This window comes from Calonectris borealis, chromosome 6, assembly GCF_964195595.1.
Source record: "Calonectris borealis chromosome 6, bCalBor7.hap1.2, whole genome shotgun sequence".
Classification (NCBI taxonomy): Eukaryota; Metazoa; Chordata; class Aves; order Procellariiformes; family Procellariidae; genus Calonectris; species Calonectris borealis.
This window is the reverse complement of record NC_134317.1, coordinates 11,752,131-11,769,331: the sequence shown is the minus strand read 5'-3', so window position 1 is coordinate 11,769,331 and position 17,201 is coordinate 11,752,131. Positions and strand designations below refer to the sequence as shown.

The window sequence follows — 17,201 nt, the reverse complement described above, 5'->3', positions numbered from 1 at the left end:
CTTCATATCTGCCAGGGCTGCGTACAGCATGGCATGACCGAGATTTAGTAACCCCCTGGTAAATAGACTTTTTCATCACCAAAGGCATGACCTTGAGCGGGAAAATCCAGAGCCTCGTTCAAGTGGGATTGTTGCACGGTGTAACACACCTCCCTCCGGAAACCTTTGGGTTGGCTTTCATCACGGCTTGTGGCTCTGGAGGCCTGATACTCGGTCTGCAGAGGATTCCTGGCTCTAGGTTAAACTTTGGACAAAATTCCTGCAAGCGGGCAGGGTGGGCTGTGGGCCAGCTCGGGGCTTGGGCTCTTTCTGCCCACCTGCTGCCTTCCCCGGGATGACAGGGGACAATGACTGACCGTGGCTTCCCAGGGACGGCCTGGAGCAAAGAGTGCCGCAGTGTGAGAGGTGCTGCGCGTCTGTCCGTGCTCCGGCCGCAGCTGTGCTGCCTGCGGAAAGGAGAGGGAGGCAGCAAGGCCGGGGCCTGGCCCTGCTCCTAAGACCAGGGGCGTTTCCTGGTGGGAAGGCCCTGGTTTCCCAGGGGCGTTTCCTGGTGGGAAGGGCGGTCCCTGCCCCTTCCATCTTGGACTTTGGAGATCCTGGGTTTGGCCCTGCCTCGAGCCCGCCGGGCTGAGGTAGGATTGTGTGTCTCAGTAACAAATCCTTGGAGTGGATGGGGTTGTTCCAGGCTCCGTTTAGCCTCCTATCAACTCCCTTCCCTTACTGAAAGTTAAATTGGCAAGGTGCCGTTGACTGGAGGTAGGGGTTTGGACTGTGTTACTTCCAAGCTGTAGTAAAAACCTCTCTGTACGTTAACTAACCGAGGTGTGGGAAGATCAGCTTGTCCTCAGCTTTGAGGTTCTCCTCAACCTCCCCCCGAGCCCAGTCCCCAGCAAAGGCAGTGAGTCCATGATACGGCTGCTTGCCCCAAATCATCCCTGACAGAGGCAGCCTCCACAGGGCGATCGCTTCCAGCATTTCTCCTTCTGTGACTGCAGCCCGGCTCCCTGTGCACCAGTAATTCCCAAGTTAATCCTCCTGCAGCGGCAGTGGGAGCGCGGGCACCTGAGGGGACCCCGCTCGGCACAGCCCCTGGGCGAGGAGCCCTCGTGCTTCCCCCGCTGCCTGAGGGGCTTTCGGTGCTGCTGGGGGGCGGAGGGGCGAGGGCGCTTGCAAAATCAAAATCACCATCGCGACACCCTGAATGTTGCTGACGCAAGGTGCGCTGATAAACTCCCAGAGCATCACGTGGAGCCTGCAAGAGGAGACTATCTAAAGCCTATTGAGTGGAAGATAAGCTGGCCACTGACAAATACGATCTTGTGCTAGCTGATTTAATGCCACTTCGTGTGCATGGAATAACATCAACGAGAGCTGGCTAAACCCAGGCTTTTTTGAGATAAGACTGCTACTTTACCCTTATGGAGGACTGTTGGAAAAACCCCAGCAGCTCCACCTGGGATCCGTCCTCCGCCCAGCCCCTCTCACCCTCACTCCCATCATCAGGAGACAGATGATTTGGATTTTCTTCCTGTCTAGGAAATGAACTTTGACTTCCTCTAGCTTGTTACAATTATTTCCGTATGTTCTAAAAACCTAACTTTTGACCTCAGGTATGTAATAAATTATTGGTTCAACTTCTGACTGAGGCTGTCTATAGTTACAAAATATTGTAACTCTCATGGTCTGCATTTTACAAGCTGGCAGACAAGGCAGGCTGCAATCTCTGCTCGGTGCATAGCCGGCTGTGAGCAGCAGCTCTGCCCAGCGGGGTAGGAGCTCTGCATGCAGGTAGCAAGAACTGGCTTCTAAAACAATATGGGTAACAATTCTCTGGGAGAGCAGTTCTCCCTTAGCATGTGTACTACCCAGTATCTCTAATGATATTTATTGCTGAACTGAGAATATCTGGATGCACCAGGCTATTTTCATGTGTTGTAACTTATGTTTCTGTTTTCTGCTGGGGCGGATAAAAGATTCAGAGATAACCATCTAAAAATGTTTAATAACATCAACTGACTGCTTTCTGATATACAGTCTGAGATGTATCTTACAGGAGTGTGACAATTTCTAAATTCTGTAAAAAACAAAAAATTTCATCTCAAACTGTGTGGGATTAAACATCTTGGTCCCTGATTGCTCCTGGGGAGGGAGTTGCCTTGCCATGGTTTCAGAAAGGTGAAAGCTTGTTCCCAAAGGGCAATTGAGAAATCTTCGAGCAACTTGTTTGCTTTGGTTTTGAAGACTTATTGACATTGGCACATCTTCAGTCTGTTGCTTTTGGGGGGAGTAAGGGAGGTTGCACCCATTTCTAAGGTGCTAGTCTGAACATGTGTATCGATAATTGCGGTTGGATACAGTTCAGCAGAATCTCCTGCTTGGATATAATAGAAATCTTTTTTAAGCCTGCCCAGTATCTCCTTCTTCAGAGTTTCCTTGGGTTTGAACAATTTGTCATCTTTTGTAATTGTTCCATTCCAGTTTCTTAGTTCTTGTGTGAAGTCTTCTGATGAATTGCTTTCAGGGGCAAAGGAGATAATTTTAAGGTGCTCCAAATAACCTTCAAAAGTTAATAAGTAGTCTAACTAACAGTAATGTCATTGGGGTCTGGAAATGGCTGAGAAACATTTATGGAATTGGAACCTGACAAAGTGTTGGTGGCTGTCAGGTCTCCTGTAGTAATCTGCTTTTTGTGCTTATTTTCCTCCTGGCAATTCACAATGAAATCTGTGGGAAGAATCTGAGAAATTCAGCACTTAGCATGAAATCCAGGCTTTCATCAAAAACTAGGTAACCTTGCTGTCTGTGATCTTTCATAAGGACAGATAGTGTGGTAGGAAATGAGAGAAGTGAGTAAGATTGTGAAAAATGCCTGTTGCAGGGCATATTCCTCTCTCTGGTGTGCAATAAAGTTTACACAATGTCCATAGGTCACAAAACCTTTCATGGAGGCAGTTTGTATTTTCATGCTTAGGACTGCCGAGTGCTTGATGTGCACTAGGAAATAGAGGAGGTGCTGGTATGATCTCTCCCCTGCATTGTTTTCTTCCAGACGCATATTCGGTCTCTTCCAATGACAACGGGGGCAAGTCTGATTCAGTGGCCAACTTACAACCTCAGCCATCCCTCAACTCCATTCAGAGCTCTCCTGGCCCCAAGCGCTCGACCAACACCCTGAAGAAATGGTTGACTAGTCCTGTGCGCCGGCTGAACAGCGGGAAGACCGAAAGCAACATCAAGAAACAAAAGAAGGTGCGAGATGGCAGGAAGAGCTTTGACCTCGGCTCACCAAAGACCGGAGATGAAACCACTCCACAAGGAGACAGCGCAGATGAGGTGTGTGTTGGTGTTAGTTGCAGGAAAGACCATACGTCTGGTAATCTCTTCTGTGGTGTGTGATTCATGCTTGAGTAAAAGCAGTTCCCTTAGGGTCTAGAGGGAACAGCGAATCATATGTAAAATTGCATTGATTGAAGCTGTGTTGCAAACAGCATTGTCATCCAAAGAGCAACGGAATATATAGGGAACAGCATTTCGAAGTCTGCATATGTTATTGTCCTTTGACTAGATTTTTCTTAATAACCTGTTAAAAAGCTGCCAAGGATAGAAATGAAGTTATTCTTGAGCAGTTGTTATCACTTTTTGCTGAGGTTCATATCACCTTTATCCTACCATGGCAGTGTAATTCCTTATTGAAGGAAAACACTTAGAGAAATAGCCATGTTTCTGTTAAATCTGCTATGTATTTGTAGCTGCAGTTTCTCTGCAGGCATGTTCTTTGCCAGAATGGCTCTTTCCTGATAAAGTGAATAAGGAGTTACAAGCCAAAAATGGAGAAGTTACTAACTGAACACAAATAGAGGAACGCATTTTAAAAACTGTACATTGAGCTGTTCTCATTTAAATTAAAAAATACTTTTCCATCAGCACACAGGCAGCTGTAACTGCCTTAGCTGCTTGGGTGACCTATAAACTGTACTTCTGTAACTCTTAGAATGCACCAAGATTAACCGGCAAAACCTTATGTCTTTATGGCTTCTCTTCCATGATGCTTAGCATTACCTGCAATTCTCTCCACCCAACACAATATTGAGTCAGTATTAGTATTAACAGACTCAAAGCCTGGTGGTAGGGCTCAGATATCTAAAAAGATAAAAGAAACCCGCCCCTGCTTCTAATTATATTTAACTTTTCTTCAGAAGAGCAAGAAGGGTTGGGGAGAAGATGAACCAGATGAAGAGTCTCACACACCTCTTCCTCCTCCCATGAAGATTTTTGACAATGATCCAACCCAAGATGAGATGGTAAGGCCTCCCCTACTATATCAGTTTGCTGTTTAAGTGCATTTCTCACGTAGCCATCTCACAGTGGTTTCATAGTAGTCTTCTAGTATCCAGGGCTTAGACTTGTGGTTATAAGAGACTCCTATGTGCAAGTCATAATCTAATACCTTTCACTAGCTGGATTTACATATAGTGCTGGATAAGCAATTTAGCCCTGACATCCCATTTCATGACAGGTCGATCATGTTGTGCGTGGTTAGAAATTCCACTCAGGCTGATAATGCGTGTTCTCCACGTCTATTAAAAGTGCTGTTGGTGTCTGGCAGTAGCAGCAGAAATGGTATTTGGTGGCAGCCTGGCCCCGAGGAGTGGGACAGATGCTGGAGTCTGCTTGAATCCAGAAATACCACCTTTACCAAGAGTTAGATAGCTTGGACTCTCCACTCCGGCTTTGTGTGTGATTGGGGTCCAGAAACGTTGTCAGTCTGTGCCCCACCATCCACCCTCCATTCTGAAGTTCTTTAAAACTTGCAGATGGAAAAGCCTACCCAGTGCTATCATTTGGCATTTTCGGTATATGTGGCTGATCATCACTGCATGGTCCATCAGCTGCAGTTAGTTCAGAAGCCCACAAGGTATCTGAAGTCCCTCTCAGGAGGGTGGGAAAGGCTTTGGTCTGCCATCTTTGTGCACCATGCTGGTGGCGGTAGTTCTCTGCTGTTATATAGGGTCTCTTGAATATTAAGTCAGAATTTGCTGTCGTAGATGGTGCAGTGGCTTGCAGAGTCCTTCAGTTGCTCTCTTGGACTTGGGCTGAGAATCTGTGAATATGGCTATGACAGTGGTTTGCATTCACAGTCAGTGCAGGTCCTGTCTGCACGTGTCCTCCCCCACCCTTTCCTGGTGCTGTCGTCTCCCTTGTAGAAATCCATCCTTCTGTTTAGCTGTTTCCTGCTGGCATCTGTTTTTAGCACTGCCACTTCTGTATCTCTATCCTCTGATTGTAATTACTGCATGCGAAGAAGCAAGGATAGGGGAGATTAATAAATTGTCAGAAAAAAAACAACCCAGAATGTTCTTGGGGAAGGTTCAGGCAGGAGTTTGGAAATACAGAGAGAGAAGGTCGCAAATATTTCTGTGACTCAAGGAACAGAATGATGGAGGAAAGGATTTGGGGGCTTGCTGCTAATCTGTCAGGAAATGTTATGACATTGTGGTGGCAGCAAGACCAGAAGGAAGCAGCTGGAGTCGTGGACTCTTGCCCTTTGAGTGCTGCGTGTGCTCCTGGCTGTCTGGCAAGGGGCAGAGGCAAAAGGTCAGCGAAGCAGAGCCTTGGTGGATCTATGCCCAGCACAACAGCAGTTGCTCCTGGCTTTTTCCCTGTGGTGTTTAGCTAAATGTTTTGGGGTTAGTTTGCTTTTTGGTTTTTGGGGGGGTTGTTTTGGGGGCTTTTTAAAGAAAAACAAAACTGCTTTAGTCGGGTCACTATTTTTGATTTTTAATGTGCCATGTGATTTCGGTATTTCTTAAACACATTTCGGACAGCGCCAATGTTGTGGAACTAAACTGTTTTCCGCTCCAGAAGTCTAAGCTTTATAGAGTGTTTTGTCATCCTGTTTCTTCACCCGCTCCTAAAAGAGAAGATTAAATAGAGCAAGATGCATCTGAAACCCTTTTTCTCTCTCTTTCTTTCCCTGCTCACTTTTTGTCATGGGGAAAAAAACTTAAGCTCACAAACACGGCTCCTGAATTCCCTGGCGTAGGAGCACCACGTTAGCAATGTTTGAGTCACGCTGGAGCCAAAAGCTCTTTAACAGCGTTAATTTGGGCAGAGGTCCCTGCTCATGTCCTGCTGCTGCTTACAGGCACAGGCTTAGATTGGACCAGCAGCAGCGTGGGGAAGTAGCAGTGGTAGGTGGGAGATGTCTGCGTGGTGCGGGGGGTGGCACCTTCCCCGAGCCCATCTGCAAGGCAGCAATAATCATGCCTCGCTGCTCCTGGAGGCTCTTATAAAGACAAATTGCGAGATATCGTCATATTAGAAATTCATAATTTACTTCCTGGGAAATAGAAATACCATTTTTCGATTTGCCCCACACAAACCAGCCTCTCTTGTCAATCACAGAAGAGTTTTATTTTACACTGAAAGACTTGTAGGCAGCAAATGTTTCCATGCTCCCTTCAAAGTCCTGCAGTTATTTACTTTTCTGAGATATTGAGCAATATCAGTTAAAAGAAGTGAGAGCAACAGCTGTTCAGTGCCTCCAAAAATTGGACAACTCCTGCTAGAATGGTTTTGTTTGACCGTTATCATCTATGTATTTGTCCAGTACCTCTTTAAAGTCCCTATATTCAGTCTTTTTTTTTACCTAGACACGTCTGTCCGCATTGCAGGTGAAGCAGGCTGTCTGAGCTTTTACATTTCTATGAGATTCCTGCATTACCAGCCTAATTCCTCAATTACCAGCCTGATTACCTGTAGTTTTTGTTGTTGTTGTAATTAGAACTGTTGATTAGATGTGTTATTTGTGAAAGACAGACGATGACGAATGGCAGGCTGTTCACGTTTCTGCTCTGTCACAAGGTTTCTGGTTGGGATTGGTCTCCTTTGCCTTTTTTTTCTCCTCCTGGGGCTGTGTCACTCAACATGAGCAACCTCCCCAAAGGGCCGCGTAAAGAGGTGGCCAGCTGCCTAATTCCTGCCATCACATTTCCATATCTCGCTCCCCAGCACTATTTAATCTCAGACGCGTGTTGTTTGGCACCTGCACGTTGACTTTGCTGAAATAGATGCTCTCTAGAAGACCTTTATTAAGCAGTTGAGAGGTGAATAAGCTTTTTAATAATTTTAATGCCGAATTTGAAGAAATGTAGCCATACTTTAGTCTGTGTCAGCCTGCCAAAAGCAGGTTATCAAAGGGCTCATAGTTTTAGTCAGTGCTTGTATTTCGTTCAGAAGAAATGTACATACAGGTGAGCTAATACCAATTCCCGTAGCTATTGCATGAGTTTGGGTTTTCAAAGTGAGGTTTCTTAGGACAAAGACCAAGGGGTCAAGAGACCCATATAGAGCAAAAAACTTAAACTAAAACTGAATATTTCACACAGAGGCCAGTCTTTGCAGCGCCATGGGGGATGCTTGGGTAGCACATTGATGAGGTCTCAGTGTTTCTGGAGATTTGTAAGAACCAGCAGCTATTAGCTGTGGCTACCTGAATGTGGAGACATCCAAAGACATTACGTGATGTCAGGCACCTAAAATCAAATACCTGCGACCAACAGACAGGCATAGAGAAGCGAGACTGAAAATATTCTAACTAATGTCAATAGGGAAAAGTGGGCATCTCCAAAGAGTGTTTCTGCCCTCCTGTGCCAGGTACCTAGGATAGATGCGATATGTAGGGGTGTTTTCTCTCCAGATTGCAGAGGGGAGAGAGAAAAGATACGCATTTTAGATGGCTGAAGTTGCATGAATGGGAGGTGTCATCTGAGTTCATTTGGAGTTGCAGTTGATCTGTGGGAAAGGGAGGGGGAATGATTTGTTCCCCCCTGCCTCCTTCTCCTATTGCCTGTAACTCCATGTGTACCTTGTACTTAACTGCATTTATTAAATATGTATGTATGGGGGAGGGCATAATTTCTTACATCTGCAGTAAGAAGATCAATTTTCTGGAGCCTGTAAGACCGTACATGTCCTTTGAAGGAGGAACCAACAGACATTAAGAGTATTGTAGCCTGGTTGCAAATGAACTTCAGTTCTTTAATACTGTTCCCTGGTTCCCAGCCTTGGAGCTGCTGCAGGGGGATGTGCAGCCAGAAGTGGATGGCAATTCTGTGCTTGTCCGATAAGGCGACACTCACCTGACCATGCATGTGGTCCTCTAACCCTCCTGCTCCCCTTCCACATTCGTTCTCCTGTCTCAGAAGCTGCTTCACTGACCGCTGGTTTCCTACTCCCTTCTCATCCTGCTAACTTGCTTTTCCTTTGCAACCTGGTGTCTTGCAGTCCTCTTCTTTGCTAGCTGCTCGACAGAGCTCCTCCGATGTCCCAACTGCTGCGGACCTTGTCAGTGCAATAGAAAAGTTGGTCAAAAGTAAGCTGGTAAGTTTAGTGTTGTGAAAACTGTGTACACAACAGGCCTAATATGACTCTAGGGAAGGGCTTTAAAGTCTACCTCGTTTCTGGTTTCCTTGCTTTCCACCTTCATCTGTTATGCTTTTATTAACCCTGTGTGCCCTGCTTCTCAGTAGAGTGTCTAATATTTTTGCTTCCCACGTGAGATGAAGCCTACATCTCACGTTGCCATGTAGGCTCTGCACTGCATAGTTGAAAGGTGCTTTCGGAGCGGGCTTTGCAGTGTATGAGCTACTGTACTGTACTCTTTCTGGGGTCTTGGTATTCTTTCAAATACTTTACGCAGTGGGATGTTTTGTTTTGTTTTAAAGCTTGTTCTGAGGCACAGGAGTTTTACCACCCAACATGTGAATTTGTTTAGTATTCTGGCTTCCTTGAAAAGACCCTCTAAAGAGTAGAACTGCTTGAAGTATCACAGCTGTGCTTTAATTTTACAAAGATTCATGTGTTGCTTTTAATCTGCCTTGTCAAGTCTATCTGACAGGGAGTGGAATAAGCAATAAAAATGCTCTGGGTTTAATTTGTTCAAAAATTTCAGTATCGTGCACTCTCCCTGTCTCGTCCCATGTCTGCTGGACAAGCCTCCTGTTTCATATCTTGGCTTCTATTAAGTTTTCCCTGAAACAGTTCAGAATGTTAATATAAGCTAAACCTTTTTCTACATGTCCCAGGACCGCTAAACTTAGGTAAATGCTTGCTTTGAGCAAGTTTAACTTAATTAACAACTCAGGATTAAAGCAGGGTTATGATGAGCCTACAAAGGTTCACTTCCTTACGTATACTGGAAAGATAAAGAGAGTAAAAACAAAACAAAAAACCCCACAGTGATCATTACATTCCTGTAACTCTGTGCAAGCAGCTTTATCTAGCCAATCATTTCAGAGGGTTTTGGTATTTTCTCAGTTTGAGACGTTGGTACATGAAGATAGTCTGCATTCATAGGGTGCTTGATAAGGAGTAAGTGGTGAAGGAGCTCTTTGTGACATGGGAAACCGAGAAGGACATTCCCAGAAAATTTACTCAAAATAGTTTTATTCCGTGGAGGGACTAACAAATTGAAAAGTATTTCATTAATCCAGTTAGATGTATTTTCAGAGGATATTTTATTTTCTCTCCCCCGCATGCAGGCTGTTAGGTCAATTGCAATTACTTTCTAGGGATTTGGGGGAAACTTTAATTATTGTGGAATGTTACTATGTGTCCATCTATTTCTGTTTCATTGTGTGTTTTACTTCACTACGAAGAATCCCATTCAGTCTTTGGCAGAGAAACACCGACCATGTGTAGCCTAACACTGGTTCTGATTGAGACACCACGATATTTTCAGGTTGTTTTGAAATAATTTGGAAGAGTTTTCTCATCCTGGGGCTACTGGAACATCTTTTTCCACCTTCTGGCAAAAGGACATCTTCTCACTTTCAGTGCTTTTTTTGAGCGGGTCTTATATAAACTTAAAACTAGTTTGGTTGTGTTTCACTAAATCCTGCAGGAAAGTATTGCTGAGTACTCTGCTTGGTTTTAGACTGCAGTGTTGATGGCAGAACTGACTGGAAACAGAAGATAACACTGGTGCTGGAGTTCAAGGATAATGTTTATTCTATCATTCTTTGGGGTTTTTTTAGACCCTTGAAGGAGGATCTTACCGAGGAAGCTTAAAAGATGCCACTGGCTGCTTAAATGAAGGAATGACGCCTTCAACTCCCCCACGAAACCTTGAAGAGGAACAAAAAGCCAAAGCAATGAGAGGCAGGATGTAAGTTGTCTTGCTGGTTCTTCTTTCTGAAATATGTCCCGATGAGGACACATAGCTGCACTGAAAGAATACTTTGTAGTCAGTGAATGAGCAGGGAACTGGGAATAAAACTGTGTTCTGCTTGCTTCTGTTTTTTCTTAACTTGTAAAAATACTTTATAAAAGCACCTGCACACCCAGGAAGTTCATCATCACTCTTTAAAATGTGCAGCTTTTACCCCAAATAGCAAATATCTGTTGCTTAAAAGCCTCTGAACAGCTAGACAAGTATTACTGAGATGTTTGCCTTGGTAATTACTGCATTGCCAGAAGTGAAATCAGCTCTCAAAGGGGGATATGTGGTTGGCCTTGTTAGCTACCTTCAAGGAGAGAACAGAGAATCCCACTAGGATTTTTTGAATGAGATAATAATGTTTTGCCTTAGCTATTAGCAAAGGAAGGGGCAGAATTCAGATGCATTTGTGATGGAAACACACCACTGAAGAGAAAGTTTCATTTAGGAAACCCTCACGTTCATAGTAATGGCAGAGGAAAGAAATGGTGACAGCTCATGAAAGCTGTTTTTTAAAATTATCTGTAAGTCCCATAAATGTAACAGAAATAACACTTGTGCCTTCAAAGCTTATCATGGTTAAAGCATTTCTTAAATGCATGGTTAGGCTGAAGGACACAGAGAATTGGGGAAACAGAATCAAGAATTATATGAAAGAGAGCTCAGGTAGCTGTTTTCTTTATACTGCCTCTTACACGAACAACAGTAACTGCAATCATCTAATCAAATCATACATTGATGGGAAAAGTAACAGTCCATACAGGTCTCATTGGAGTGTGGTAAGGTGCGAGGTGGAAGAAGAGCAGCCCATTTGGGAAAGATGCCAAGCAGGGAAGGAAACCAAGTCAGGGGAGGACAAAGAGGTAGTTAAGTGTAGACAAGGAAGCAGGAGCAAGGTGTCACAGGTCTGTGAAAGCCATCATTTGCTCCTGCAGTTTGTTGTGGGAAGCCAGAGAAGCAATACAGTGAGGGACTGGATTGACTCCTGGCAGCAGGCAGGGACATGACACTCCTGGATGTGTTTCTGAATGCGAGTTTTCTACTAGACAACTGTCAGCCTTCCTGCAGGGAACATCTCTGCCCACACCTGTCTCCTAAAAGCTCCTCAATATTGCAAGTTCTTGGGTTTCTCTGGTTGCAATTCATTAATTAGATAACTGGCAACTAACTACAGGTTGCAGTTTTAGTGCAGAGACCTTTGCCACTGTAAGCATAGATACAGTAATGCTTTCTAGCATGCGATGCTTCTGGCAGGGGGACTGGCAGCATGTTACGCGTAATTAGTGGCTGCCTCCGTCCAGATTTCCTAAACGCCAGGATGTTTAGGAGCACCTGCTTGTGGCTTTCAGCACAAGACATCTGTCTCCTCTCCAGCTCCTTTGTGTCTGTGTTCTGTATCTCTACAGCTCGCTGTGTTTAATTCCATAACCGTATGAGGCAGCTGAGCTCCAAACTTGAGCTGTGATCCCCCCATTCCCCATAAACCAGCAGCTGAATCCTTGCACAGGCATGGGCAGTAATTTCCTGTATCTCTGGCAGCACGTGCATGCCAGCAGTTAGCCTTAATGTTAGGAAATCCCTATTCCATCAGACTTGATTGCTGCATTTCTATGAGCAATAAGGCAATAGTCTCATCGAATAGCATTGTTCAGTATAGATTTAATACAGAGTTACCAAGATATCCAGATATTCAGACTTATTCAGGAGTGAGGAGGCTCTATCCTTGTTCCAGTTCATGCCATTTTAAATACAGCTGTATAGTCAATACCTGCTGGTGACCAGGGCAGGCACTTTCCATGCAACTCTCTGCCCTTGCTCCACGTTATTGGATGAGATGAGTGAACTTGAATTTTTGGCAGCATGCATCTTAGAAACCTTAAATTTGGGAGTACCTCTAAGGTCCTGTGTCAGGTAGGCTTCAGAGAACTAATAGAGATAGTCGAGATTGATTTTTCTGCTTGTTAGGAAGAGGGGACCTGGGGGAACGCTGGTGCTGAGTTTAAGGTAAGCAGTGGAGATGCAGACCCTGGTTCCTAAAAGAGGTGTAAATTTGCAGCTTCAGTCTGTTGACCTGATAGCCATCTGGTCGCTGCACTGATTTTTAATTCAAACCTACCTGCCTGCATGTGCGGCAACATTAAGTACTACAATTACCCGCTGCTTCATTTTAGATCAGGATTTGGCCAGATGTATCTTTGCAGTAACTCAAACCAAAGGAGTCTGGGTGTGGGAGAGGCAGTGGGCAGAAGGGAGAGGTTCTCCGCATCTTTTCAGCAGCTCTCTCTGTTCACGGGGAGCAATGCAGACGGAGGTGTGCGAGCTGAAAAGTAACCTCCCAGCATGCCTCCCCGCACGGAGGAGATGTGGCAAGCCTTTTGCAAGGGCACGGTAGGTCAGCCAGCGAGAGGGGACTGTACAGCATATACTTGTTCAGGCCACACGCTGCTGCTTTGTAAAAGAGCAGCCTTTTGCCCCGCGCATGTTTACTACCCAGGCACACAACTTGGCAGGGCGCTTCGGAGAGCACAAGCATCTGGCATCACCGCTGCCAGCCCTGCCTTCTGCCAAGAGGGCTGGATTTCACTCTCAAACGAACAAGAAGCTGTTTGACCTCTTCCTGCCACGTGTCTTAAGTATCTCCTCCGCTCTGCCTAAGCAAGGCACACATTGGGAGCGCAGCGGGAGCAGGATTTATTTTCTCAGTAACCTCTCATAACTGAGTCTCTCCTTGCAACGTCAGTCTACTTTTTTTTCCTCTAGATATTTTCAACCAGGCTTTTATCTTAGCACTGTTTGCCCTCAGCCCTATCATTTCAAGTGGGTCAGTCTGCTGATTGATGTGAACAGACTGATATTAGACATGAAAGCACTCCTCTATCTTGTTAGCCTTGTTACTGCCATAGCGAACTTGAGCACAGATGGAGTTTATTTGTCATGTGCCAAATCTATGTATTGGTGTAATTGAGAGGCAAACTGTCTGCAGCAAACTGTAACTTTTTGAAATTGTCCTCGAAAGAACATTATGTGATTAGTCAGTTTGACTTCCAAAGGAGGGGCTTTTTTCAGCTTGCTGTTGTTTGCATGCATCAGGCCTTCATTAGATGACTCTCCTACCCAGGATTATTAGCTCAGAAATCAGTGTAAACCATTTGACACCCACACATAGATTACCTAGTCTGAAAGATTAAGCTCTTGATTATGATAGGAGGGGGGGATTTGTTTTCCAAGTGTTTGAAACTTCCAAATTAAAACTTGATGAATCTTGGGCAAAGCCAGAGGGACTGGGGCAAGAAATCCTCTCCTGCTTGCTGCAAAATGGGTCAGGACATGTCTCCATTGCTATCAGGAGGGCTGCATGGGGGTGGAGGAGAGGAGAGCAGGGAGGGGTGGTTCAAAGTACGGGCAGCTGGTTGTGCTGCTGCTTTTGCACTATCCTGGGATGTGGGGGGGAAGAGGGGTAGGAGGGAAGAGTGTTTAAGAGAATTGGAACTACCCTGACCTGAAATGTGACATTTTTGTCATTTACATTCTACTGAGCTGTGAGTGAAGAGTGAGTTGCGTTACGTGACCTGGAATGACGGTGGGGTAATATGTGGTAAGAGGAACAAACAGTAACATCAAGGAATATGGTCAAATATGTGTGTGTTCTGTTTTAATTTAGGTTTGTCTTAAATGAGTTGGTACAGACTGAAAAAGACTACGTCAAAGACTTGGGAACGGTTGTGGAGGTGAGCTGAAGCAAACCCTGCTATGCAAAATGTTTTCCCACTAAAATGCACCATGCTGAAAAGTGACATCAACAAAAAATACATGAAAAACAAACTGCTTTATTTTGCACTCTGCTTCCATGGTCCCCTTCTTATGTTGACAGAAACAAGAAGAAATGCCTTTGGAAACTATTTTTGTTTCCATCTAACAAATGTTGTATTTTAAGTTTCAACTCCAGTGTGCAAAGGTTTTTCTTGGCTGCTCTGCTTGTGACAAACTCTTTCTGCTCTAATGCAGCCTTGAGGGCAGTGGTGGAGAATAACTTAGGCTCCTACCACCTATTTTGTGCGTTTCTTGCTGTCATATTGAGTAATGGTAACACATACTTATACCTGAGTTTGCCCCTGGACTAAAGTCCTGTGTCTGAGTACCTTTCCAGAAGATGGGTTTGGATCTGTGCTGAGGTGCGTTTGTGGCCCATGGATTATTGTTTTGCAAAAAGACTGGAGATGAAATAGAGGGCTTTTTTTTTATTTGCCCCTTTTTTTCAAAAACAGTTATAGTTTTTTAAGCTTCAACTTGTAAAGACAGGGTTCCCTAGAGATCACCTGTCAGATCCAACTCACATGCAGGGTCCAGTTTTTAGCCCAGCAAGAACTCAGAACTAGAGGCACATGACTGAAGTGGGCTTTCGGCAATGCTTTTGGCATTCACTAGTCCAAGGAGAATTATCTGCCCGTCTAAAGTGATTTTCAACAGTTTCCAAACTTGAAGACCTTTGTGTTATCTTCTGTTTACATCATGCATCACTGGCAAACCTGACAGGGCTGCAGTGCCACAAAGGCTTATAAAGAAACTCTCAGGACGTGTGAGAAATCCTATTCATGTGACACTTTAAACTTACTGCTTGGCTTTGTGCTCCAACAAAATACTCATGGTGGTGAATGGAAGAACTCTATAGAGTCTGGCTTCCTTCTCTTACCAGAGAAGCCAAGAGCTTGATAAACTACTTTTGTTTAACTTTTATGTTCTAATTGCACTTGTCACTTCAATGACATCTAATAACGGTTTGTGTAAGTATTGTAGATATTCAGAATAAATCCTTTAACGTTTTCTTTCAAGCAAACTGTGTAATTTAAAGTATCTAGGTGGGTTTCTGGTTTTAAATTGTAAAAAAGCATTTTCAATGTAAAAAATCCTGACATTAAACTTCTGCTTCTTTGAAAAAAAGAGAGTAATTATGCTCCCCCTTCAAATGAACACTTTGCTAATCACTAATCATTTATCCTAAAGGGCTTCATGAAGAGGATAGAAGAAAAAGGAGTTTCTGAAGATATGAAAGGGAAAGACAAGATTGTATTTGGCAATATTCACCAGATCTATGACTGGCATAAAGAGTAAGTTCTTGGTTTTGTTCCTTTTTAAGCACCTTTCTAACCGCTCGTCCATAAAGGATTGGGGTATATGGTGTCTGTATGTCTAAGTTGCTTTTAATTGAACATCAGCAGGTCATTCAGGGCTGAACTTCCAAAGGACGTTGCCTCACTTTAAATGGTCTCTGTTGGTTTGTAAGTGCTGCTTAATAACTTCACAAATCATGGGCTACCTTGAATCCTGGGAACATGTTCTAATTCATGTGCTTTTAGCCACAGTTTCACATTACACTAGTTCCTGATATGGGGCTTTGTCTACCCAGCCAAAAATGGCACAACTGCATGATGCAAAGCATCGGTCTTACATAAAATAATTTTTCCCAGTGAAAAAAAACTTTGGTGGGCTATAGCTTTGCACTGCCTGGCTTCATGGGAGGGTGTTTGTCATGCTGTCTCGGATCACAGATACAGCTTTATACTGGCTCATACACCGTGCCAGGAGTGCTGGTCAGTGTGACAGAAATGTTGCACACGAGAGTCTGCTCTGTTTCAGTGCTGTGCTGCCAACAGCTCTGCCACTCCTTGCTGGGGAGCCACAACAAGAGACTTAATGGGAGATATCACTGTGGTCCATCCACAGTTCCTGAGCTATTGTGCATAAGCAGTCCCAACATGGCTCCCAGAGAGTTGCTGCTTGTGGGGTACTTGCTGGATCCTCAGAAAAGCTACTGCGGCTGCCATAATTGTGTTTCTTGGGTGAGAGCTGCAAGCTCAATTCATCCCACTGATGAGCAGTAGCAATGCTGGAAAGTCATGGTTTCCTTCCCATGTCTTGTGGTTCTCAGCAACATGAACATCTTCACATGCAGCTGATAGGATCACGAAGGCTGACCATACCAGCAGTATTTGGCTAGTAGGGTGATAAAATGCAAATACCTTCAAGATCCTTCTCACATGAAAGCTCTGACATGCTTTGGCCTCGTTGATGCTTTTGACCCTGAGTTAGGAACTCTGTTCCTTGAAAATCTTACTCATACAAGTAGTTTTTGAAAAGCTGCTGGATACACGGGGCTTATTTCAAACCCTGGGCCATTTCCACTGTAACTTTATGAACAGCAATGTCTTGCTTATGGACAATATGGTCATCATTTCAACTCTGCCACCCAGAAATACTCTACAGTTCCAGCTAACTAGAATTTGAGCATGCATGTGCAGACTTGAGCAATGGACACCAGGCTGGATCTTCCTTCAGCTCTGGACGTTTCCCTCACCCAGGAAACAAGGTATCCTTCCCATCATGTGTCCCACAGGTTCTTATCTCATGGCCTGGGCCTGTCCCTGTGTTCTGACAGATGCCCTTGTGAGCACAAAACAAAAAATGTCAGAAAAAGCTTCACCATATATTAAGTTGATACCAGCCACAGAGTGTTTTTACCAGTGCCATTCATTGTTTAAGTGTGATGATAGGAGTTTTCTGTAACAAATAGAGAGGGATTCCCTATTTTTAGTTCTGCATATCTGGGTGAAGAAGTCTATTTAAATGCAGATGAATTTAATATTTATCGAGAATTGAGTTATGGAAGCAGCTGCATCTGATGGTAGCAATAGTTGGGACAGTTGGGACAGCTGTCCAATGTGCATCTTTTTTTGAGGTTCTAGGATTTCTTGGGTCCAGACCATTCCAGGCATGTCCTCTCACCAAATCTGGTTACTGTAGCAAATCCATGAAGGCATTTGAGACAAATCCTGCAGTGAAAAAGAGGAAGATTGTGGAAAGGGATATTGTCAGGATTTGCCTACCAGTTAGAAAAACTTACCAGCATTTCTAAAGTTTAGTTTAGCTGCTTTTACCTCACTTTTAGGCTTCCCAGTATGTTCTTGCTAAGGGCATTCAAGCTAGA

At 44.3% G+C, this 17,201-nt stretch overlaps 1 protein-coding gene across 2 annotated transcripts in view; it reads left to right on the top strand.

The window, feature by feature from the left end:
* Nucleotides 1-17,201, top strand: part of KALRN (kalirin RhoGEF kinase) — a 524,417-nt gene that overhangs the window by 464,589 nt on the left and 42,627 nt on the right. The window contains exons 36-41 of one of the 2 annotated variants that reach the window (XM_075152844.1): nucleotides 3,050-3,333; nucleotides 4,197-4,301; nucleotides 8,287-8,382; nucleotides 10,038-10,168; nucleotides 13,881-13,947; nucleotides 15,221-15,324. In XM_075152844.1, coding sequence (XP_075008945.1) covers nucleotides 3,050-3,333; nucleotides 4,197-4,301; nucleotides 8,287-8,382; nucleotides 10,038-10,168; nucleotides 13,881-13,947; nucleotides 15,221-15,324 — 787 coding nt within the window. The remainder of the gene's footprint in view (nucleotides 1-3,049; nucleotides 3,334-4,196; nucleotides 4,302-8,286; nucleotides 8,383-10,037; nucleotides 10,169-13,880; nucleotides 13,948-15,220; nucleotides 15,325-17,201) is intronic. The other variant, XM_075152843.1, reaches the window with a different exon arrangement.